The sequence below is a fragment of the Carettochelys insculpta genome, chromosome 5 (genome assembly GCF_033958435.1).
Source record: "Carettochelys insculpta isolate YL-2023 chromosome 5, ASM3395843v1, whole genome shotgun sequence".
Lineage (NCBI taxonomy): Eukaryota > Metazoa > Chordata > Testudines > Carettochelyidae > Carettochelys > Carettochelys insculpta.
Window position 1 is genome coordinate 37,639,695 of NC_134141.1, and position 26,861 is coordinate 37,666,555.

Consider the following 26,861-nt stretch of genomic DNA (forward strand, 5'->3'; position numbering starts at 1 on the left):
TATCTGATTTATGTCCATGAATCCTTTGATGCAGGGACTGTCCAGTACATGGCAAAGGGACATTGTTGGCACATGATGGCAGAGCCATCAATGGGGTTTGCTAACCCAGGGGTTTACTAACCCAGAAACCTATCCCTGCAACAAACCCTGTTGCCAGCTCCATCCACATACCTATACTAGAGACATCATCACTGGACCCAAGGGCATCAGCCACACGAGCAGGGGCTCATACACCTGCACATCCAATTCTGTGACCTCACAGCAGGACCAAGCACAATCTTTATCATCCCTGTTAGGTATTTACATAACCTATTCTTAAATATCTCCATTGATGGAGATTTGACAATCACCCTAGGCAATTTATTCCAGTAATTAACCACCCTGACAGGTAGGAAATTTTTTCTAATGTCCAATGTAAAGCGCCCTTACTGCAAGTTCAGAATGAAATCCTTTTTGCTTATTCTCAGTCCAGAAATGGTGTCTTGGTGCATTTGTGGTTTTGTTTGCACGAGTCTGCAGAAAATCATTCCAATCATTTGTGAATTATGAGACAGAGCGGGGTAGGGATTTAGAATCATAATGCTGAATGACCTGACTTTTTGGCCTTTCGCTGATTCTGCTTCCACTGGAATCAATGACAAAATTCTGACTTGTTTCAGGAAGTGCAAGATAAACCTTTTTTGTCATTAACACATAACAGTAATTTAAATTTTTTTAAGCACAAAAGAATTGTGGTCTCTGGTTTGATTATCTACTACTCTGAAAGATATTATTTGCAGAAAATGGTGCTAATGACAAAAATATTCTTACACGGGAAAATTATTGAGAATTAAGAAATTTTTCCAGGTTCTTCCCGATATATACTGGTATCTTTGGAAACAACTGAACACTCTGAGCTACTTCAAAAGCCTGTCTGCCTGACCAAGAGATGTTGGTCCAATAAAAGATATTACCTCACCATCTTGTCAATCTACATTAGTAGCATTTGAAAAATGGCCTCTCACTCAGATGAGCATCTTCTGTTTTTGTAGGCATTTCTTTGTTAGTCCCACTATGCTGCACCGTAACAAACATCTCCCACCTTCTTTGAAATGCCCTGGCTGCTACCTCGTGTCAAGATTATTTTGCAGTCAATATGCTGCCCATTGATTTACTTTCAGACATTAATCCAATCAGGCAAGCAGAAATAAAGCTTCCTACAGCTTACTGTAAAATGTTCTACCAGGCTTGAAAGCTACTGGTTTCTAAGAAGATTAAATGACAGATAACCACATCTAGACTCTTAAACCCTAAACTGAAGCATGAGTTTGCAATTTGTTTCTTGCTTGATACTGTGCATACTTGTCTGCTGTTATATGCTTTTTTAAGCTCTCAGCTCTACCTTGATGTTTGTATTTATGCATGGATATTTTTTCATCATGGTCTTCACTGTAGCAGAAAAGGTTGTATGGCTTTTGCCAAACAAACTCACACTTCTTAAACATGCAGCTGTAGACTGGATAAGATATGAGACAAAATGGATTTCTTATCTCTGGGGTACTCAATCTGGGACTCACCATACCAGGTAATGGGAGCCCTAGCTTGGTTCACCAAGCTTCTTCAGGGAATGCCTTTTCCCTTAATCCACAGCCAATTCCTGTTTGTCAGAGAATTGGACCCCTCATGGAACAAGTACCTTTAACTGGACACATGCTGCCTGCTAAATTGCAATTATGTGAACCATGCAGCCTCAACTGCAGGAACCCTGGGTGGGGAACTTCCCTGACAAATCCCGCAACCTGCATTTATGCAAAAAAAATTTTGGTGGGATATTTTTGCATAAATGTGGGATGCAGAACTTGTCAGGGAAATTCGGGACTGTCCCACACATTTCAGGATGTCTGGCAACCGTACTGGGGATAGAAGGACAACCAGGCCAAACCTGAGTGGTGTTGCAAACCCATGAACCTGCTTATCTGCCAATTTGCTGTCCTTCTATTGGCAATGGAGCGAAATGGAGCAGGGGGCACTGCGAAACTGCACAATGGAAGAACTGGATTCAGTTTTTTTGGTGCTTCTTAAGGAAGCAGTGACTCAAGAAGAGGATGAAGCTTGGAGCTCCCAGAACTGCCTGGCCCTTGGTGAGGATGGTACTCTTCAGCTCAGCCAACTCCCTGGTAAGAGCTCAGAGAAATTGGATGAGGCAGGCAGACTGCAGTGCTGGGTGCAGGAAGGAGAGCTAAGCATTAGCTGCGAGGCAATATGAGAGAACAGGGAATTGGGTGCAAAGACAGTATGTATGGGGCTGTGTTGAAGGGGAAAATGTAGAGAGTGAGTGAACTCTGGGGAGGACAGGACAGGGTTCTGAACTCCCTTTAAAAAATTCTGGTTGTTCTTCCATTCAGATCCTATAACTGTGCTCAATAATTCTCCTTCAGCACAAGCAGTGAGTGGGAGCCAAGGAGGAGGGAGAGAAGCTGTGTGTGAGCACTGCATTTGCAAGCCAAGTCCTGCAGGCAGAGCTCCCCTTGCTTTTTGCAGAAGAAGGAAGGTGGCACTCCCCTCATTTCCCTTTGCACTAATGCCAGTGCCACTTAGTAAAGATCCATGACTTTTGGAGCAGGAGGATCTGAGCTGTAGTCTTGCTGTTGCCAAGAGTTTCTGACGCAGTTGTGGTGTGCACCATAATGACCACAATGACGCCTTATGTGGTCATTATAATTTTTTTTTTTACCTATTGTCTGTTTCTCATTTGATGGTATTGTGCAAATGTTATATCACCAGGGATCTACAATTATTCATTAGCAATCATTCATCAATGAGAGGTGGTGGTTTGCAATGTCTCCTGTGACTGAGTAGTCAAGATTTCATGCTCTATGGCAGTTATTGTAAAACAATTATTTTGAAGGTATGCATCTTGACTGGGAGCTGCCTGCTTCTTAGAGGTTTTTTTCTCTTCCAGCTGTAGGCTCCAGCTTCTGTCATAGGCTCTTATACCCTGATGGAGATGGTGGCACTACTTAGGATCACTTGCCAAGATCTCCCACTGGTCATGATCAATTCCAAACTCCTTCATATCTCACCTGCATATGTCTTTATAGTGAAGCTTGGGATGTCCTGCTGTTCTTGTTCCCCAATAGGTCCCTGTATAACTTGTCTTTGGGTACGTGCCCATTTTCCAAACTATCTGATGGCCCAGTCAGCACAGTTATCTTTGCTTGAGCAGGGCTGTCATGCTTGGAAAATTTGTCCTTTGAAGAACCTTTGCATTAGTGACTTTATCTTGCCATTTGGAGTTGAGTCTGTGACATAAACAACATAGATGGAAACCATATAGCCTTTTCTCCTGATGAGCATAAGTTGTCTATGTTTCCCCACCATATGTGAGAGTGCTGAGGATGCAAGCTTGGTACACTAGCATTTTTGTCTTGGCAGTAAGCTTTTCGTTCCATACTCTCTTAGTTTAATAGAGCCTTCCCAGTGCAAACTTTTAGCTCTTCATCCAGAGATAGGTCCCTGTAGGACCTAAATAACTGAACTTTTGAAGTACTTCTAGCTGGTTTGCTTTAAGGTGATTAAAAGATCTTGTGGAACCTGCATTCTGATACAACCATTTTCTTAATGTTGATGGTAAAAACAAATGCTTGACAAGGTCTTGAAAGGTGATCCAGGAGTTCTTACAGTAGGTCTTCACCATGAACTATGAGGGAAGCATCATCAACAAACAGAAGTTCCCTGATCAGCACCTTTTTGACTTTGGTCTTTAACTTAAGTCATGACCAAGTTGAAGCGTTTTCTTGTCTGATTCTGTGTGGAGATATATTCCATCTTTCATGTCCTTAAATACATAATTCAAGAATACTGAGAGGATGATTCCAAAGAGGGGCAAAAATCACATGCTTGCTTCACTTGGCTTTTCAACTCAAAGCTGTCTGAAGTGAATCCATCAAAGTGGACAGTTGCTCTCATGTTGTTGTGGAGGGAATTTATGCATGGAAAAGTCATAAGTAAGTTGCTGTATGCAGACCACCCCTCTTGCATCTCTTCTTGCACCACCACATATTTGGAACATGCCACATATATTACAGAAAAATGTTTTATAAAACTTTACAGAGTTGGAATTTTTCTATCCCCCACCCATAAATCCAGGTGCCTAAGTTGCCATGAGACCCCATTGCATCAGAAGGAGCCATACCTCCACAAGTGACCTAAAATGACTTTTTTGTGCATAAAATGTCACAGGTCTTGGACCTTTCCTTGGCTAGAAATAAGTGTTAAATGTCTTTCATTGGGAAGCTTGGAATCTCTCCTTTCCAATGATACGGGGAGTTCTTATTTCTATCTCTGTAGGGTATGAGATTTTTGCAGTTATATTTATGTATAATAAAATGAACTAGCACAGCATATCTTGGGACTCAGAAGCCGGGTCTACACGAGCCGGCTACTTCGAAGTAGCTGTGCCAACTTCGAAATAGCGCCCACCATGTCTACACATGGCGAGCGCTATTTCGAAGTTCAAATCAACGTAAGGCGGTGAGACGTCGAAGTCGCTATTCCCAACAGGAGATGGGAATAGCGCCCTACTTCGACATTGAACGTTGAAGTAGGGCACGTGTAGACGATCTGCATCCCGCAACATCGAAATAGCGGGGTCCGCCATGACAGCCATCAGCTGAGGGGTTGAGAGATGCTCTCTCCAGCCCCTGAGCTCTGTGGTTGCCGCGTGCAGCAGCCCCTTAAAGCTCCCCACCCCCTGCGTTCCTGTGCAGGAAGCTGAGAGCGCGTGCAGGCAGCAGCAATGCCACGTGCTCAGCCTGCACGCCCGCAGCAGCCGCAGCCCAACACCCCGCATCAATGGCAGCCAGCCAGCTCCCCAAGCGCCCCCAGGGCACCCCCCAACAAGGGGACCCCAGCTCCCAGGCTGGCAGCCAGCCAGGGAAGAGGCAGTGGGGCCCCTCCTGGACAGAGGCCGAGATCCGGGACCTGCTGGGGCTCTGGGGCGAGGAGGAGGTGCGCCAGGTAATGGGGAGCAAGAGGCGGAACGCAGATGCGTTCGCTTGGCTGGCCGAGGGCCTGGCTGCCCGGGGTCACCCTGCCCGCACTCCTGACCATGTCAGGAGTAAGGTTAAGGAGCTGTGGCAGGGTTACGCCCGGGCCCGGGATGCGGCCAGCTGATCTGGGGCCGCCCCTGCCACTTGCCCCTTTTACAGGGAGCTCAGGGCCATCCTGGGCCCCTGGTACACCTCCTCCTACGTGCCCACTCTTGACACATCGGCCGACGAGGCCCAGCAGGCCCCGGAGACAGAGTCCGCCCCAGTGGCAAGCCCTGCACCCCAGGAGCACCCCCAGGAGTCCACCCCTGGGATGCCAGAAGAGGGGGAGGGGGACTCCTCCAGCGACGGGGGGCTTCGCATTGCCCTCCCGTCCCGGAGCTCCAGCAGGGCATCCGCCCAGTGGGTGTCCCCCGACCATGGGAGCGGACTGTCAGGTATGTACCCACCCCGGTGCACACCCCCCGGGTTAAGGGGCAGGGACAAGAGACATGAACAGGGCCCTCCACATGCCCAGATGACCATGGACCCAAGGACAGCAGTGGCATGTCCCTCAGAAGAGTGCATCAGCCCCTGCCCCCCAGCAGGAGAGCGCCATACCCCATCCCTGGGGATGGGGGGAGCGGAACGTAGGGTCCCCCGTGGGGAGACACCCATTAGCAGCAGCAGCAACTCCCGGGGATGGGGATGGGAAACCAGCAGCAGGGGGGTGGGGGGACAAGGGCCACAGGTCAGGGCCCACACTAATGGCTGTCTCCACTCGTCTTCCCCCGCCCCTCCCGTGTTCTGCAGCTGCACCATCGGAGGGCCCGGAGAGCGCTGGCGGGGTGTCCGTCGTCCCAGAGAGCCCACCGGGGCCATCCCAGCAGGCCAGCCCCGTGGCAGAGCACCGACCAGCCCCAGGACGAGGCCAACGGCGGAGCCACCCGCGGACGGCCATGGACCCCCAGCTGCTCGCAACCCTCCGGCGTCAGCTGGAGGTGTCGGAGCGGCACCTGCGGGTAGATGAGTGGTGGCTGGAGCTCCAAGAGCGAGCACTGGCCTGGTGCCAGGAGGCTTGGAGGGCCTTCATGCGCACCTTTGAGCACATAGCGCAACACCTGGCCCCCCCCGCCGCGCTGCCCGCCGCTCCACCTGCCGCTCTGCCTGCCGTCCCTCCACTGTCAGCAACCCTGGGGCCTGCCACCGAGGGGGACCATGGTCCTGCGGACACCGGCCGGCCGTATTTGCCGGTTCTCCCGGACCTCACCCAGTCTCGCCCAGGGCTCCGGCCGAGGCAAGGGTCGTGCTCTCCAGCACCGGGCGCTGGACATTAGGGTGCGGGGCCGAGGACTTGGCCCCCCCCTCCTTTGTACATATCCCCCATTTGTATATACTTTTTGTTAGACCCCCGTTTTGCTAGCTGCCCCCCCATGTAAATAGTTCCCCCCTTTTTTTCTATGTTATTAATAAGAGGTTGCACTGTTTGGTTTGCAATAACATTTCCATTTATTTCAAAGAAAAGTGTTGGGGGGGGTGTGCTCTCAGGTGCTCTGTGGTGTGGGCGTGGGGGCAGGGAGTGTTGTGGAGGATGGGGGTGTGCAGTGGGTGGCTCACCCGCAGCTGGCCCTGCCAGCGTTCACCCCGCAGCCTGGTCAAAATGGGCCCACAGGGCCTCCTGGATCCGGATCCCCTCAGGGTTGACCTGGCGACTGGGGGCAGCAGGTGGCTGGATGTCAGCCCTGCCCGCCTCCACAGCCCAGCCCTGGAAGGCCTCTCCCTTGCTCTCCACCAGGTTGTGGAGTGCGCTGCACACGCCCACAACCTGGGGGATGTTGGTGAGGCCTGCATCCAGGTGGGTGAGGAGACACCTCCAGCGCCCTTTGAGGCAGCCAAAAGTGCGCTCAACCACCTGGCGCGCATGGTTCAAGCGTGTGTTGAACTGCTCCTGGCTGGCTGTGAGATGGCCCGTGTAAGGGTGCATGAGCCAGGGCTGGAGGGGGTACGCCGCGTCTGCGACGAGGCAGAGGGGCATGGTGGTGTCCCCCACAGGGATCTCCCACTGGGGGATGTAGGTCCCCGCTTCCAGCCGGTGGCACAGGCCCAAATTTCTGAATACCCGGGTGTCGTGGGTGCTGCTAGGCCAGCCAACATAAATGTCCAGGAAGCGGCCCCAGCTGTCCACCAAGGCCCGGAAGACCACGGAATGGTATCCCTTCCTATTGAGGAAGCGTCCTCTGCTGTGCTCCGGGGCACAGATGGGGATATGGGTCCCATCCAGAGCCCCAGAGCAATTTGGGAAGCCCAGGCTGGCAAACCCCACGATGGCAGCATCCAGGTTCCCAAGCCACATGAGCCTGTGGAGGAGCAGGGCATTGATTGCGCGGACGACCTGCAGGGGAAGGACATGAGAGAGCACCAGTGAGGGGTGTGTGGGGTGTGTCTGGCCCCCCCCCTGGGCTCCCCCGAGGGCTCCCCCCCACCCCAGGTCCTCTTACCTCCAAGAGGACAGCCCCGACGGTGGCCTTGCCCATGCCGAACAGCTGCCCTATGGATTGGTAGCTGTCTGGAGCGGCCAGCTTCCAGACAGCGATGCCAACCCGTTTCTCGACGGTGAGGGCACGTCGCATGGAGGTGTCCTGGTGCCGTAAGGCAGGGGTGAGCCACTGGCAGAGCTCCAGGAATGTCTGCCAGCTCATCCGTAAATTCTGGAGGCAGCGGTCATTGTCCCACTCGCCGAGCACCAGCCGCTCCCACCAGTCCATGCTTGTGGGGTAGCTCCACAGCCAGCGGTGTGTGCGGCGGGGGGGGGGGGTGTCATAGGGCAGCAAGGTCTGGGGCTGCTTCCTCATCCCCTGGGGCCAGCTCATCTTCCACAAATAAAAGATGATCAGCTGCCTCCTGCATGGCACTAAGCAGGGCAAGCACTGCTCCTGCAGGGGCGGGTGTGTGGACCTCTGGCTCCTGCTGCTGCTGCTGCTGCTGCTGGGGGTCCATGCTGCTTCCATGGGGTGTGCGTGCTTGTGGCTCTGCAGACCGCGTGCTGTGGAGGCTGTGTGTGTCTGGGAGGGGCTCTTTAAGGGAGCAGCTTGCTGTTGCCCCGGAAGTGCTAGTCCGCCCTGTGACCCTGTCTGCAGCTGTTCCTGGCACCCTTATTTCAATTTGGGCCGCTGTAGTGTGTAGACACTCCCCTGCAGCACCTACTTCGATGTAGTGCTGCCCAACGTCAACGTTGAACGTCGACGGCACCAGCCCTGGAGGATGTGTAGACGCTATTCATCGAAATAGCTTATTTCGATTTCGCTACATACCCATGTAGACGTAGCTAGAGAGCGTGTCTACACTAGGAACTAACTTCAAAGTTAGGTACTACATCGAAGTAGCCAGCAGAGAGTCTACAGACATTTTTCCCTTACTTCAAAGTTAACTTTAAAGCAGAGAGCCCAACTTCGAAGTCCTTACTCCATTCCTGGGAATGGAGTCGTGCCCATCTTTGAAGTTTAACTTTGAAGTAGGGTATGTGTAGATGCTCTACTTTGAAGTTGCTTACTTTGAAGTTGTACTTCAAAGTAAGCAACTTTGAAGTTATTTTTGTAGTGTAGACACAGCCAGAGAGGCTCATTTGTGGATTGGATGGATTCCAGGTGTTGGGGGGTGGGGGAAAGAAGGCAATATTTCATATCATGCAGCTAGAACTTAGAACTAGACAACAGAATTTAGACCATTTGAAGTTGTCCTATTCTGTTCCTTTTCTCTGAAGTACCTGGTACTAGCCATTGTCAGAGACAGTATACTGAGTTAAAAGGAGTGTTGAGCTGATCCAGTGTGGCCATTCTTATGTTCACAGGAAGGCTGATTTTAAAAACACAGTTTGAGACTGCTCAGGAATTTGAAATATTTGAAAAATTCCCAGGAATTAGTGGGCACAGTGCAGCTGAACTGATAAAAGATACATGATAAATACAATTTTCACATGGCTCTCCAATTATCACATGGACACATATATACACACTTACTCAGCATAGAAGCAGGTGATATTTGCATGAGAAATTGTGGAATCATGTGACAGTCATTAGAATCATGTTTTTGAAGTAACACGGAATAAGAATTAATAAACAGATTGAATACAATGTGAAAGTTATATGATATATGGAATTTATTATACGTTATTGATCCTGATCCTAAGGGATTCTAGGCATTATTTTTATCTTTGAAAATTGATTGTGCATTGTTGCTCAGTGCCCTCATTCCACTAAGGTCCTTGACCATTCTCCTATTACCTTGCCATAGGAATTTTACCATTAATTTCAACGGGAGTAGGTACAGGCATTGTACCTAATAATGCCACTCAGGCTAGCTCCATTATTCCTCATTCTCATAAAGAACTTGCTTTGAATTTGCATCTTGAGTTGGTAAATTTAAATCCTACAGAGACATTTTTTTCTGGTGTCCAACACAGAAGGCATACGATAATTTATTTAATTAATCCATGCTCTTCAGATCAATATTCTCATGATTAATTACTGTTTGTACTCCTATAGCACCCACTCCAGCCAAATCAAGGTCTCAGTTTGCCAGGCACCACACAAACATATACACACACATATTCTCTACCGTAAAGAGCACGTACATTAAATTGAAACATGACACAACAAGTGATTATAATCAATATTAAGAGGGACAGTGAGGCCTAGAGTAATAGCAATAAAATCATCCAGATATATCAATTAGTTATTGCATAACATGATGATTTCAAATTATGTGAGAGGTTTATATTGTGATGTGTATCTGGATAATAAGAATTATTTCTACACCCTACTTTGTTCAGTGGTATTGCAATTTCAAAATCCATTGCAAGATATGTAAAAAAGTAGCTTTGCTTTAAACATGCAACTTGATCATGTTAACCAACTGCGACAGAACTGAATAGGACTGGAAATTGAAAGGAGCTGGATCTTTCATCTTATTTATTTGATCTTTAAGCACCTGCACAGTTGATTGATTAAACAATTAAAATTATAATATCAAATATCAACCCCCAAAAACGTTCCTCCTCAACATTTCTTCAAGAAAAAGCCTGTGCAAGTAAATAGGACTTGACGAGGTCTGTTAGCAAGCCCTGTTTCCTTAAAGGGTGTTCTACATTAGCTACAGCTGTTCTACAGCAATGTAAAAGGGTAAAATGTTGACACTAGTTGGTTATGCAATAAATGTCACTGGTAATACCATTTACTCTAGGCTAGCTCACAGCAGTAAGCAGTTAAGAGGTGATAAAGCAGGCTTAATTCCTGAGCATAATTTGTGATTAAATTGCCAGTGAAGCTTGAGTAATATTTCCTGATGTATTTACTTCTCCTTCAACATAAAACAATTTCACACTGTTCTATTTTTTCTTTAAGTGTTAGTGCTTTTTAGAGCTATTAATACCATCAAACATATGTCTCCTAAGTCTATTCCCACATCTCTCCTTTAAAAAAAAAGTCAGCTAAGGTCATAGGTATTTATGGTTTGGCACCTATATGAATATATTTGTAACTGAGTGGAGAAGAGTAGATTAGTTATAGATGAAAGCACACTATTGTAATTGACAAAATTGCATTGATAAAACTGTCTCTCTTTGTGCATTCAGTGGGACTGCAAAATTGCCAGAGTAAACTTTCAGTTACACTTGATTCCAGAGCACTAGTGGATTTTTTTTCAAAGCTGCTTTGGAAGTGGTACCAAACAGAATCAAAAAGGATAACTCCCCTTTGACCTGTGAAGACATAGCACCTGTTCCTCCACCAAGGGATGTAGGGCTCGCCCAATATACAGGGGGACCAACAGCTTCCATGCACCCTGGGCAAGGTGTGGAGGAGCTTGGCTCCATGACCTCAGAAGGGGCGGAGTCTCAGATGGAAGGAGCAGAGCCAGGAGTATCTAAATCTTGGTGCCATCTGGAGTGCATGCTAGCTTCCCCTTGCCTGCAGCCTGATACAGCATTCCGGCAGCAATTTAAAGGGCTCGGGGCTCCAGCCACTGCCACAGTAATAGTGGTGGCAGCTGGGAGCCCCAGGCTCCTTTGCATTGTTTGGCTGTAGGGCAATTGTCCCCTTTGCCTCTCCTCACACCCTCATCAGTGGGACTGCCAATACAGAACCTTAATTATCTTCAAACAGGCACTGTTTTATATTGCCTGTAGAGCTGGCAGGGAAATTGCTTCTTTGGATTTCTATGATTTGGCCAAATCAAAATGTTTCATGGTGATAGCCCAGTTATGTTCTGATGGAACCCATACAAGATTCCATGTGAAACATGACTACCTGGTGTGCTGCTGGTGACGCCAGCCTTTCAGGGTCTGTGGCTCTGGGGTGGCCATGCATGTGAACTGCTTCCAGGGTCCACAGTCCCATGACCACCCTGCCATGTGTGCTACCTTGGGATGGGCCATTCTCCTTTGTAGAGAATGCTGAAATGTTTGGGTTTTGTTCCTAACTGACACAAAACCAAATTCTGAAAAATCAAAATCCATCCACACAACAGTATGACATTATATTCCATACTCTTTATGAAAATATGGTTATGATATGAATGACATAAATGAGATATATTTTAGGCAAAATGGTTTATTTAAGATGTCATTGAAAAAGTTATGATTTACTGAACATGATTATCCTATTTGTATGCATGCATCCTTTTTTTATCTGAAATACAATATCAACCCCCTATATTTGTATTGCATATTTGCTGTTCTGGCAGAACCCATGCAAGATTCCATAAAAAAACACCTGCCCTCTTTCCTGCCTGGCTCTTCAGCATCCCACCTGCTGTTGACATTTCAGGGATTGCATAAGGTCAGAGAGAGCTGGTGGCCCATCAGGTAGTATGATAGACTGTGAATAGGCTTGCATTTCCTGTGGACACTAACTCATGGATGGCAGAGTTAGATGACCAGGACACTTGACACTAAGCTGCATCTTGGACCACAGGGTAGAGGGAGGAATTGGACAAGTGTCCCACCTTAAGGCAGTTCTATATAAGGTGGCAGAGGAAAACAATGATGGTTGTCAGCTTGCGTTACCTCTGCCTCCTCACCCCAAAGAGGAACTTTAAAACACCTGGAAATAAAAGGACTGTATCTGAGGAGTGAGGAGAAGAACCGCTGCAGTCAGACCAAGTTACCTGGCCTGTGAAGAACTCTGCATGAAACAATAATGAGGGTGAGAGATTATTATTTGTAACCAGTTTTTTAGTGAAACTAGCTTAGATTGTGTGCTTTGTACTGTTTTCTTAGTAAATCTGCTTTGTTCTGCATGCTTCCTCTTTGACCCCATTTTCACAGTTAATCACCTTATTTTTGATTTATAACACAACCCAGTTCATGTAATTTCTAACTGGGAAGAAGAGCAAGAGACTGTGCATACCTTCCTTCACACTGAGGAAGGAGGTGAACTTCATGGAACTTTGGGTTTGTACCCCAAGCAGAGATGAGCAGCCGGGTGCTGGAGTACATCGCTGAAGCAGAGTCTAAGGGCTTGTCTACAATGCCATTTTACGTAGCTGTACCTTCCTCTCTCAGGGGTGAGACAAAACACACACATCCCCAGTCCTCTCAAAGAGGTGGTTTACCAGAGCACTGTTGCCGTGATCCCACTACCACAATAAAGAGCTGCTATGGCAGCACTTTAAACTTGATAGTGTGGATTAAGGCTCAGTGTCTGTATCAGCAGCTGGTTGTGGCCCTGCCTGTGCATATCACTGGAGGAGGCCTGAGAGTCTAGCTCAGCAAGACCAGGGCCAACCTGACTGAGAAGATGGGTCCAGTGGTATCTTAATCACCTCACCTGGCAACCTAGACGTGGCAAACCATCACAAACAGCATTACCGTGCTCTGCCCAGCTATAATTGACAGCAAAATAATTGCTCATTGGTTAGTAACAGATATTATATATTCACAGTCATTAAAGTCAAAAGGGAACATCCTGTACATCTAGTCTGACCTGCACAATGCAGGCCACTGAACCTCCCCACTCTTGTAACAGACCCTAAGCTCTGGCTGAATTACTGAATTCCTCAAATCATGGCTTAAAATTACAGAGAATACACGATTTAGTCTAGTTTAAACTTGAAATTGACACATACCCATGCTGCAGAAAAAAGCAAAAAATGCCCAGAGATTCTTCTGATCTTACCCAGGGGAAAATCCCACCCTGACCCCAAATATTGCATTTAATTACACTCTAACCATGTGTGTGAGACTCATCAGCAAGACCCCTGGGAAAGAATTCTCTGTAGTAACACCAGAGCCGTTCCCATCTAGTATCCCATCAGATCCTACATCTTCAGAGGTCAACGAACAGCTACTAGTTGATTGTGTTTGGTTTTACAGCAGGCACATGTACAATTTATTCATACTCTCAAACAGTATTTTTCCTATCAAGAAATGAAAGAACCAATTAATACTGGTGTAATTAAGAATATTTCAGTCTGATTCTGACTGACCAACTGTGACCTACCCCTAATAAATTACTCTTAGTTAAAATTTAGAGTTAAGAATTAAAATCTATGAGCATTTAAAAAAAATCTCTTGGTCTATTCCCAAGCACAACTATGCACATTCCACTTGCTAGTTTTAGTTCCTGTTATACAAGAGAAGATTATTTTTTATTAAATTAAGAACAGGAGGATGTCAGCTTACTGCTACATAACACAGAAATTCATAACAATTCTTTCAAATTTCTGTACCTCTGCCACAAGGAAAAAAAATCAGCCACACAGTTGTCACTATCTATAATAATAAAAATAGGTACATACATAGAAGTATATGAAAATTGTATACATTGGATCACATCTCATTTCTCAAACCCTTCATTTGCCATTTTTCTTCTGCTACTATAGTGCTCTTTAGGGCACAGACAGTGATTTCATGTGTGTTCATACAGAACCTGAAGAACAGCTCCTTACAAGCTCAAAAGCTGCTCTCTCTCACCAACAGAAGACGGGCCAATGAAAGACATTACATCCCGCACTTTGTAGAGAGCCTAACATAATGGGGTCTTGATCAAACCTGGGGGCTCTGGAGGCTACAGTAATATAACTGACACCACCATCGTAAGTTATTTGTGATTGTGCAAAGATGATACAATAAGGGGCAAAGCATTTTGTAATAGGAAGTCACAGCAGGATATGTGTTGTTTTCAAAAGATCAAATGAACAAATTTTTAACAACACGTGTCCACATTAAGTAGCAATATCATTATTATACAAGCTTTAAGAAATATTACCTGAGGTGATTTTAATGCATGATTGTTTTAATAAAATGATGGATCTGTTGTAACTAAAGGTGTTAAATCTTTAGTTTCGCTTTCCCCTTTCCAGTTAACAGTGCCTACATGATCAAAAAATTGTGGGTGGCCATGATGTACAAGCATTTAATTTGTCTCACATTTTCACGCTGCCACATTTAGCTTGCCAACTCAAAGGAATACACAAAAAAACAAGATAATCTGAGGGTAAAAATCCTCATAATCTTTGCTTCTCTGAGGATCAATTAATAGTAGATGCTAGGAAGAGAACTGAAAATAATGCCTATATAATGGTTCCAACTACTGCTTACAAACACTAATAAAAATCATGTATGTCAATGAGAATCCTAAGGTTTAGCACCATTCCAAAGACTTAGCAGAACTTTAATAGCTCTCATAGAAGTTTCAGCATTTTTAAGACAAATACAAGCAAATAAGGGCTACCGCTACACTACAGAGATCTTTCAAAAGAAGTCCCTCTAGAATATCTCTTCCAAAAGAATCCCTTTCGAGAGAGTGCATCCACACACAAAAACGGTATCAAAAGAGCAATCTGCTTTTTCAAAAGAAAGCATCCACACAGCCTCTTCTCTTTCAAAAGAATGGGCCAGGGATCGAAAAACCAGATGCCATGAGGACTGCTCTTTCGAAAGAAGAGCCCTGCAGAGCATCTACACATTTTCTTTTGAAAGAAGCTTTGGAAAGGGGATGCTCTCTGGAAATGAGAGCGCTTTCAAAAGGAGCGCCACATTTTTTCTATTAATTTCAAAAGAATTCTTTTTGTGTGTAGATACGCCACGGGATTGTTCAAAAGACCCTCTTGTTTAGAAAACTTTTTTGAAAGAACTTGCTAGTGTAGACGCCGCCAAGGTTTAAACACAATGATTATGTCTTAATGGGGCCAGAATGTGGCCCTGCTAATTTTAATTGTATAATATTTGCAAACTGTGTGGAAAATCCATTCTCCTCATTATGAAGGCATTTGAGATCCCAAATGAAGCAGGACTGGTATATGTGGAGGGGGAGAAACGGACTGGCCAGCTCTGGAAAGGCTAAAGAAGGAGATAAACTTCCTATGAACCACAAAATAAAACTTCATAAACTCTCCTCTCTCCATTCTTACACTAGAAAGAATATGCTGGGATAGGGATAGGATAGATTCATGGTTAGAAGGTCTGCAAACTATGTGGATTCATGGGTGAAAGTCCTGAGTAAAGTGAACTCAACAGGCCACAACATTTATTACAAATGCAAGGCTGTACTAGGTTCCACATTTATTGTGGCTGTGCATGATATTTTACTATAAACAGTTGTATACTGGATAATATTAAGTTGGATAATTTTTATAATTTTTAGGCATTGCCTAAAGATATCTGAAAGTTTCCCTTGTCAATTGTATGTCACTTACAGTGCATAGTCTCAGAGGGGTAGCCCTGTTAGTCTGTAGCTTCACCAAAAAGCAGACCTGTAGCACCTTAAAGGCTCACACTTTTAATGTGCCAAGTCTTTTGAATCTGTATGGATCAGTACGCCTTATAGCAGCATATGTGACAACGAATGTAATTTATTAAGACTTTTCAAAACTAGAAAGTCAGCAATAAGATCATTTCAAACCATGTCTCACTGATAAGAATTTATTTTTAAACATAATTTATCTTAATATTCAGATGATGACTTAAAATTGACTAGTACATAACTTTAAGTCTGTTTCTCAACACTGTTACCCTCCCTCTGTCCTTTCACAACATTCTTGTGCCACTTATATATTGTTTTAGTTGCCAAATGGAGCTCTTTTTGGATATGTACCCAGAGATGAGATTTGAGTCTTTCAGCAACAAAGAATATAGTTGTCACAAAATTTTGTACTAAAAACTTGAACTGCAGCCTGCCAAATGGTCCATTACCTAAAGTAATGAGTTTTTGCTCATGGGCCGTGGCTACACTAGCTCCTGCCTTTTGGAAAGGGTATGCTAATGAGCCACTTCAGCAGATGCTAATGAGCTGCTGCCACGAATATGCTGAACCTCATTAGCATAATCGCAGCAGCGTACCTTTCAAAAGTGCCGCTTTTGAAAAGCACGCTGCCCATGTAGACACGGGCCTTTTGAAAGGACCCTCCGGACTTCGAAAGCCCCTACTTCCCATTTGGTTTTGGGATAAAGAGGCTTTCGAAGTCCAAGTGGGTCCTTTCAAAAGGCCCTTGTCTACACGGGCAGCATGCATTTCGAAAGTGGCACTCTTGAAAAATGTACGGTCGCCTTTATGCTAATGAGGTGCTGCATATTCACAGAAGCACCTCGTTAGCATTTGCTGAAGTGGCTTATGAGCATCCCCCTTCTGAAAGGTGGGGGCTAGCGTAGCCAGAGCCATGCTGTTTTAAGTGGACTTAAAATTGAAAACGAGAATACTGCAAGACACTCCAATTTGAACTAAGAAGCAGAGTTGAGGCAGAAGATGATGAGACACAGACTGTATCTGAAGAAAATAGGCAGTGCTAAGAGACAATGTGATGCAAGCTACAGCATGCATAGCATGGTTTTGATTTCACAGCTGGATTTCAAAACAGGTGGAAAAAGACCTGCGGTCTCATCAAGGAAAGCAAAGAACTTAAAGAAAAATTCCCAAATTCTAAGACCAACTACATACTGGAAAAAAAAACAAAGGCGAATAGGAAACCATAGAACTGTTGACCAAGTGACCAAACACTGTGGAAATTTCAAAACAGGAAATGGACCAAAAAGAAGCAAAGATGGCAAAATGCTTGGAGTGAAGAACAGAAAGAAAAAGCATTTCAAAGAAGTCCTCCAGAGTCACAGCGCACTCTAATATCAGATTTTGAAACATATGAACCTGATCAATTTGTTAACAGGAGTCCAACGCATATGTCATAAGTGGGCTGAAATCAAGAAGTTGACAAATAAGAAAGCAGCAGAAGGAGATCAAATAACAGCAGAAATGCTAAAAGCACCTGAAACTATCACCCAAATGAAACTGACATAGATGCACAATTAAGTTTGGGAAAAAGAGACCCCTCTGGATCAGAGGAAACACAGAATCATTGTCAGAATACCAAAAAATGTGTGATTGTATTGACTGGAACAACTGGAGAACAGTTACACAACTCTTCTATAGGGGAAAAAAAAAAAAAGCTCAATAGAGCATGATACCATACAGGATGAATCTGGCATTGGATACAACATTTAGAAAAGAACCAGGTGTATTCAGGTCCAGGAGATCCTGTGTAGATCAGTTATTCACACAAAGAACCATCATAAAAGAACATATAGAATGGCAAGTTCCCCTCAACATCAATTACACTGATTTTCAAAAGGCATTTGATAATCTATGCAGATGTACATTGTGGAATATATTTCAGTCCTACTGACTCCCAGTTAACGTGATCAGCATTACCAATGCTATGCACAAAAGACAATGTGCTGAGGGTGAATAACCAGACAACAGACTTGTGTGAAACAGGACTGCATTTTACCCCCAATATTGTTTAGCATCTCCCCTGACTAGATCGGAGGTGGGAAACCTCTGGCAGACCTATCATTAGGTTAGCTGCTGGCACCAGAAAAAAATGAGAACTTTCAATTCAGAAAGATGAGGAGAAGCTAGTGAAAACGGTGCGTGTGTTAAACAAAGAAGGGAAGTGGTAAGGACTGATTATGAACATCGATAAAACAAAATCAATGGTATTTGGAAATAAGGAAATAGGAAGGAAGATCAGTGTGGATGGTATTGAATTAGAAAATGTAGAGAAGTTCACATATCTGGGGAGCAACATAACATATGATCTAGACTGTAAGAAGGAAACAGTGACTAGAATAGCAAAAGCAAGAGCGAGTTTGAAGGCAATGGATAAGATCTGGAAAAGCAAAGCAATTAGCTTAAGAATGAAGCTGGGCGTCTTGCAAACGTGTGTATACAGCAGCATGTTGTACGGATGTGAGACATGGGTGATAACAAAAAGTTCGAAAGGAGTTGTTAGAGAAAGATTCTGAGAATAGGATGGATGCAAAAGGTCACCAATGAGGAATTATATCGGAAGATACAGCCAAAAGAGAACGTGATGCAGAAGGTTATAAAATGGAAGCTACAACTATTCGGACATATTTGCAGAATGAATGATGAACGAAAAATCAAGACCCTAGTAATTGGCATAATGGATGGTTCGAATAGGAGAGGCAGATCCCGCAGACAATGGATAGATGATGCAGTAGATTGGTGCGGAGCTAGTCTACAGAAACTAAGCCGCTCTGCACTGGATAGGGAAAGATGGAAGGAAATAGTGAGAGAGGTATCAGACACCAACGGGCGCTGAGCCCACGGTTATTGATGATGGTGAATTCAGAAATAACCTCAGAGCTCATGAGCTAGTGATCTACTAAAACTATAAAAATAGAAAACTTCAAAAACAAGTGCCTATAGAAAATTCTGGGCATTCTTCAGAAAGATGTCATCATTGAGGAACAAATCTGAGAAAATACCAACCAGCAGTCGATTTCCAGAAGAATCAGATGGAAAGGCTGGACACCTTTGGAACATCTATTCCAGATGCCAACACAATGACGTTTACATGAAGTTGTCAAGTGGAAGCTAACATATTTGAGGAAACAAGGCTTCCCAGAAAAAACTTTCAGAAGAACCCTTAGCAGGGAGAGCACAACATTTGATTTCAACAATATGGAGCTGATGGAAACAGCAGCAAATGACAGAGAGGAATGGGTGAGACTAGTTTCTGCCTTATGAGCCAACACTGCTGTGGGAAGTCTGTAATGAATAATATAATTGTATTTAACTGGATGGGAGTTGCCATCTCAAGAACAGATTGAAGACTTTCAGCTTTAAAAAAGTTTCAGCATTTTCAGTGGCAAGGACAGACTACGCAGCCATGGCACCTCAGCTAATGCTAGATCCATTTATATGGATGAAATAAACAAGCAGTCATTGTAGCACTTTAAAGACTGACTAAATAATTTATTTGGTAACGAGCTTTCATGCCGCAGGGTCTGGTTGAACTGTAAAGGTTGAACTGTAATGTGCTGTTAATATTTCACTCTTCCCCCCTTCATCTCCCCATCTGTCCATCCACTTTTGTTCTGTGTCTCTTCTATGACCTCCCCCCGCATCTTCCTCTTTCCATTACCATCCTGTTTGTACATTCCTGCAGAGTTCACCAGCAGAAGATGACCACTTGCCTAAAGGCAAAATGGAATTGATTACGGTACTGTTTTTCACTGCGCACTGTTGGCATGTTTGATGCTATAGAAAACACCAAGGACTGCATAGGCTGTACCCCAAGGAGCTGGCAGTCTGTACCGCTCTCATCCATTTCACTAAATTGTTGTTAGCATGCCTTGGTCCATCTCTACTTCTGCCAGATTTTCTTAAAGGGGAAAGGGATATTTAAATTTAAAGAACAAGATTCAGAAAACCAGAAAGGATCATGGTAAACCCTCATTAAATTTAAACTGCTCAATATTCAGATGTTCCTGTCCAGAGGCAAAGGCACTTACATAGATAATTCATAAAATAAAAGAAGGCTGCACCACAAAAATGGCTTTCTGTTTGCATTTCAGTGCCAACCATCTCCTGGTAGCAACTATACTGCTCAGAACTATGTGAAATTCAAGAGGCACTTAGACACAGAATGGTGACATAAACATTAGAACTATTCTGAGAAATACTAGCAGGCAGGCAGACATGATTTCATATGTAATGAAGATCTATTTTTAATTTGATAGGAGATATTACTGATTGACATTTAAATATAGACAAAGTGACCTATACCATCTCTTTGCAAGAAGCTAAATGGACAAACAAAATGATTTAAGACTAAAAAAACATCAAAAGGCTCAGAAGACCATTCTTTTACAGGGTGAAATTCACTGTGCAGTATACACCATGTAAGCCCTGCTTTAGCTTTAATTATGCAGGCTCCTGTAATGGGGTGACTTTGCCTCTTACAGCATAGCAAGTTTCTTGAAGACTTTTACTGAAAGATACTGATGATCAGAGTATTGTCATCTACTTCAACACGACTTCTAACCTTTTCAAACATTTTCCATGTATCACCATAATCAGCTACACTTTTTACTCTTTGAAGTTGAGATTTGTTGCTAAACCACTTAACCCTTTGCCCATCCAGCTTTATGATTCTTTATTTAGACCTTTCAGAACTCTGTTGACCTGCTGTCAGATTACAACAAAGTCTTAAAGATAAATACCCCAAACAACAGTTTTGTTGGCTGACCACTTTCCAACTTACCCATGGTAGAGCTGGTACTTCACAATTGGAAGAAGTAACAAGGAGGAATAAGAGAATAATCTACTGAATCTTGCAGAACTCCAAAGCAAAAAACCCACTTTGTAGCTAGAATCCCTGAAAACATCCTGATTCACAATGAAGAAATTTCAAAGAACTGTGTCACTATTCAATGCCCCACAGAAAAACATCAAAGAAAAGCCAATTTTGTATTAGGAACAAGTACATCTGTTGCTTGTGAACATAAATATGCTAATTTTATAATGTGCAATATTATTTTGCTTTGGATACCACGGCTCTTTCCTCCTTGGCAGGGATTTACAGTCAGTGAGGGATAGTAATAGAAATAAGGCAGTTCTGCCTTCAAAGATCAAGACTGCCACCTCTGCACCTCTTTTAATCTCCTTTATTTGGACAGTAATCATCCTTATGCCAGGAGCTTAACCACTGAATACTGCATACAGAGTACAGTACAGAAGCATTTTTATTCTCTGCTTTAAGAAATTACTGCATGAAGTGAACCCCTTCAACATTTCTATAGGAGAGACATATGCATATACCATTTTTTCTTTCATTTAATAATTAATACAAAGCAGTTATTTAACACTTTTAATGGTAAAATAATGAATGCAAAACTACAGCAGGATTCCTCTTGAAGCACGTACTATATTACATCCATGTTATTGTTCTTAATAAGAATACCAAAAGAATTGATAGTGAATAGATTGTTTCGAAGTCTTAATAGAAATTTCCAAAATCTTTTAAAGCATGACTCATTCAAAAATATCCATGTCACTATTCTAGCAGAATCCATTTTCCCAATATTTTTACAAAAATGGTGCAAAGCTAATTTTGCTCAAAAATGAACGATTTTATCATTAGTTAATATCCCTCTTACTTTACTTATACACACACAAAAGTGAACCACTGGAATGTACAAGCTGAAATAGGTATGGAGTCACCTTTAAGAAAACGATTTAGTTATTATAATATAGTACGAGTGAATTTTGCAAAATGGCTGCTGTCTAATTCGTCAAGTCTAATAAGAGTACTTTAGTGTGCATTCAGAACATTTCATTTGGCTTTCAAATATTTTATTCTTCTGTTCAGTAAATATACGTGGCATGGAAGTTTCTAGATTTTAGCAAACATTTCTGTGATTACCATTATAGTCCACTATACCAATCTGCTGAACTCCTTATCATGATGTGCATAGGTTCTGTTACTTTACGGCCTGAAATAGAACAACCTAGATAATTAAAATCAATGGAAAGATTCAATTTTTATTGGGATGAGAGAAAACTTCAAATGGTTCATGCTTGTTGATGACAAATTATAACAGCATATGTCTTTTATAAACAGATTAGTAGATAAAGCAAGTGTGTGTGTGTGTGTTGGAGGGGGTATGCAGGTAGCGTAAGGGAGTCAAAGCCACCCTCCCCAAGATTTGAACCAGTGCTGTTTGCTCTTCCTCTTCCTGTCCCTCTCAGGGAGTGAGAGCAAAGTGCCCATCTCAGCTGCCTCCTGCTTTCCCCAGACAGAGTAAGAAATGCAGCAAACTGTGCACTTTCCCCTTTCTCCCTTTGTGCATATAATACACACACACAGAGCTACCAAGAGATCAAGATTGCTCTTTCTATTCTATACCACCATTTTGTGACTGCTGTAGACATATACAAAATGGTGGCTAATTCTATTATAATTTACTGAACAACATAATTTTCACTAATGCAAAAAAATCTGATTGTACCATCGATGTATAAATAATCTTCCCATGCCAGCATCTCATGTCCACAGTATAAAAAAGCTCTAACCCCCCGACGCCATCGTGCCAAATTTGCACAAGTATTCGAAAGCCTGAGACAAAATTGCACAATCTATATGCAGTATTTATTTATGAATTCTCCTTTGCAATTATTTCAAATATCTCCTATTTTAAGAAACTCTCTCTTTCTATTTACATCCATCAAGTTGATGATAACCAGAACAACTGAATACCATTTCAGACATCTCCACCTTTCATCACAGGGCCAAAGTATGAGGCTTATAACTGCAGTATGTTCAGCTAGACAGATAATGTGCAATAAAGATATCTTTTGTTTAAACTATGGGCCCACTCATACTATACCACTGATATGTTGCAAAGAAAAATGAAAAGTTTAACAGTATAGGGGGAAAGGTGTAGTATCTCAAACACTATAATATGGGAAATGCTGGCTATTGAATGACTACCCATGTGGCTTGGACTACTGTAGAGTAAAAAGCTACATTCCGTGTCTTATGTTCCAGTTGATTGGTATTGTGGACTGTAATGGTAATCACAGAAATGTTTGGTAAAACCTAGAAACCTCCATTTCACATGTATTTACCACATCAAGAACCCTTAAGACACAATAACATTTCAGAATTATATACAGATGAAAAAATAACTAACCTTTTGTTCAGAATCTGTGGTTGTTACCTTCTCAACTTTGTTCCTGTTTAAAATTTTTTTCACACATTCTTCTACTTGAACATTGAATTTCATAAAAGTCACATAACAAAAATAAGCTGTCAGCAGTGTTAAGCTCTCCCACCACATGATTAAATTATCCAGAAAAAAGATTATTAGCAAAATCAAGTCTATGATGTAAAAGGACACATCCCTAAAGAGTGGCCACCAGGTAAGGTTCAAGATCTCTCGAGAAAATAAAGCACACATTCCAATGACAAACAGGATATTGAATACTGCAGATCCTACTATTGTTCCAATGCCAACGTTACTGTGTGATATAAAGACGCCTATCAAAGACGTGAAGAGTTCTGGAGCTGAACCACCAGCAGCCATGAACGTTGCCCCAGCCACATCATCAGAGATGACTAGCTTTTCGGTGATGACAGTCAATGAAGGAACAAAGAACTCATCACAAACTATGGCTAAGGCTATGAACATGTAAATCATTCCCATGACATGGAGGATTACTGCCCCTCTTCTTCTTTCTGCAAGAGAAAAAAGATCTTCTGGATACTCGCCCTTGGAGTGTTCTGTTGCGTTACTCTGTTCAGTTTCATATTTCATAGAAATAGGTGAATCTCGAGTATCATTTTGATTCTGTTCTTTGAAATCCATAAGAGTTCTTTGATGCGCATGCATTGACTTTTGGCTATCTAGAATACTGGTCATCTCTGTGCTATGCGGCTCCATCTTGAAAAAGGCACTAATTGAAAGAGAGAAAGTGCTAATGGCCATTATACTTATGAAAAGACCTATTATGCGTATCAGTCTCAGTTTTTTCCTGACATTCTGATGCCTCCTACACCCGAAGAGTGGTTCCTTCAAACACCATTCTTCAAGAATATTTGCAGTAATATTTCTAGAAAGAGCCATTTTTTGTTCTCTGCAAGATGATGTGGCCCAGAAATTCAGAATCAGATGGACTGTTCTTTCATACTTCTTCCTGATTTCAGTGCTAAAGGTGCTTTCATGTGCTTTTCCAGAATCAAGTATTTTTATGCTTCAGATGGATTATATCCGTCATTCATGCTAAAAAAGAAAAATAACTTTTATTAATATTATTATAACAATACACGATTAGAAACCTGACTTTTTAAAAGCTGTTTTACTATACACCATTAAACAAAGAGCCTCACGCAGCATATTAAACACTTTCCCTATGATTCGACAGGTTTTAATTGCCTACTTTTCTTTAAGTAGTCTCCTTCTACATGTGTGAACCCATTACACCTTTCTGTCTGTCCCAACTTTTATTTATCTATAACATTCTGGTTACCTTTTCCCAACCTGAAGAACAGTTGTGTGAAGCTTGAAAGGCTCTCTCTTCTACCAACAGAAGATGGTCCAATATAAGATATTACCTCACCATTTTGCCTCTCTTATACCCTGGAAACAACATGGCTGTAACTCCTCAAACAAAAATTCCAATGTAGTATTATGTTGCATTCAATCAAAATTAAGCTTTCCAGCAGACATAGCAATAAATGTTTGTTTTAGTACAAAAATAAATTCTGCATAGGAGGAAAATCCATTCATCAGTAACCAGACCATTTCATGGCATTCAGAACTATGTCACTTTTCAGTAGATGACAAATAATTCCAGGGGAGGTTAAAATCTGTCCACAAAACAAGGGCAAACATGAATAAACTATTGTGTCAGTGGATACTACTAAAAGTATTGCTTTTCATCCTTATCTGTCACTCTGATTACACAACGCCTAAGTCCCAAATATTGTGGGAATGAATACACATGTGCACAAACAAACACGGGGCAAATATGGCCCTATTCAAACTACCTATGCAGCTCAAGTAGTTTTGGTTTAAACATTAAAGACAACAATAATTGAATTTTAGGTAACACTGATGACAATAATATCAAAATAAAGATCAAACATCTACGGCTTCTATATGTTCCATTAAGAGATGGATTTAAAGTTCCCCGAATAAAAGACAAAGGCTCCCTTTGATGTTAATTTACTTTGGATCAGGCTCAGACACCCTAAAGTGTTTGGATTATCCCAGACATTATTTTTCTGTTTTTTTGTTTGTTTGTTGATAACGTAAAAGAACATATGACACACATAGTCTAAAAACAGAGTGCCCAATCTTGCAAAGTCTTAAGCAAACTAAAATATTGCCACTGACGTGTATGGAACTATATGTGTGTAAGGACTCCTCCACATAAGAGTTTGCAGTATTGGCCATTAGCGTGTATTATGCGTATAGTATAACTCAAAAGTGCTGTAAATAATGGCTGTTTAGAGTGAATTAAACATTTTTAAAAGTATATTTTAACACAGAAAACAAATTATACAGTCATGCTGTAAGCAATAAAAATAATTAATACTTCTACTGCATATTGAATATGCTCGGTGAAAGACCTTATTCCATACCACTTATCCAGGACATTAAGATGTTAGCATGTTTGATTATTGCAGACTATATGAAATGTTGAAAATAAATTTGAAATAATTTTTAAAACCAGTAATTGCAGTCTTGTTAAATAAAGAATTTCCACTATTATCACATTTGTGCATATAGCAGTCGCACAGTCAGATTGCTTTCTCTTGATTTTATTAACAAAATTTCCATTCCCAGATGATGCCAGAGATACAATTTTTGGACTACAGAACGTAGGGGAAATATTTTATTTTCCATTCTAAATTGGTTCTATTGTAGATTGCCAAAAATTACAGAAAACAGTGAAGATTAAAAAAAACATTATTAGTGGCAGCGTTTGCAATTTAAACAACAAATGATCACAATGTCTCTCTCTTGAGATATTTATAAAGGGAAATCAGAAATTTAATTCTAGGTGCAGGAACAGAAGGACAAAATACACCTTATACCTCTCCAACTTTGATAGCTCTACTATTTAGATAAATTGATAAACCAACACACACTTAAGAGATGTGAGCCCATACGATAACCCATATCTGCACATAAAACATACTTACAAAAATGCCCATTCACCTGACTTTCTTTTCTAATATATACCTTTCCTCTGGGTCATTTCAAAGGCGTCTCAGACGCACAAATAGGCGCCAGTAATTCAGTTCCAACTTTGCAGAACTTTGCCTTGCTCCGAAAGGAAAGCAAAGCCAAGCCTCAGAACACTCTTCCCTATAAAGGGTGAGGTCTTTGGGGAAGGGGAACTATGTTCCTATTTCTTCACACTTCAGCTTCACACTTCTGCACTGTCTCCTTAGAGCTCATGGGACATGGTGGGGGGATGGAGTATTGGGAAATATCTTGTCCCATGAGCGGGGGCACCCCCCCAGGGTAGGAAAAGCATCTGGGGTGGATGTGCCTTCTACCAGCAGGAGGTGTCCCCCCCCTGTAACTGGGTGGTTCATTCCGAAAGGTACCCTAATGGAGAACATTATCGCCCCCAGGGAGTGGGGCACCCCAATTTCCCATTAGGAACGGGTGTGTCTCCCACAAAGAAACCAGGGCAAAGGACTGGGGAGTAATAGATGCCGCACTATTGGTATGGGGGAGTTACACCCCCTTCCTGCACCCCACAATCTCTGCCTCTCCCGAAGACCAACGGGAGCTCCCCACTGGGCCCCTTCCTCCCCCCGCTGCCGCCGCCCCAGCCCGCGCCCGGGGCCCAGCACTTACCGGGGTGCCGCGCTCTCCCTAGCCGGGCTGGGGCAGAAAGTGGCTGGCATGAGTGGAGCCCGACCGGCGCCGCCGCTGTTCCAAGCGGGACCGGCCCCTCCGCCTGGAAGCGACGGGCTAAGCGGAGACTACTTGGTGCTGGACGCTGCTGGCAGCCGCCTCGCACCCGGCCAGGAGAG

The 26,861-nt window shown here is 43.1% G+C and overlaps 1 protein-coding gene across 1 annotated transcript in view; it reads right to left on the minus strand.

Moving 5' to 3' along the window:
* SLC24A2 (solute carrier family 24 member 2) overlaps positions 1 to 23,931 on the minus strand; it is a 165,792-nt gene extending 141,861 nt beyond the window's left edge. The window contains exon 1 of the mRNA XM_074994104.1: positions 22,999 to 23,931. Within this exon, the coding sequence (XP_074850205.1) occupies positions 22,999 to 23,931 (933 nt within the window). The remainder of the gene's footprint in view (positions 1 to 22,998) is intronic.
* Between the last annotated feature and the right edge of the window lie 2,930 nt (positions 23,932 to 26,861).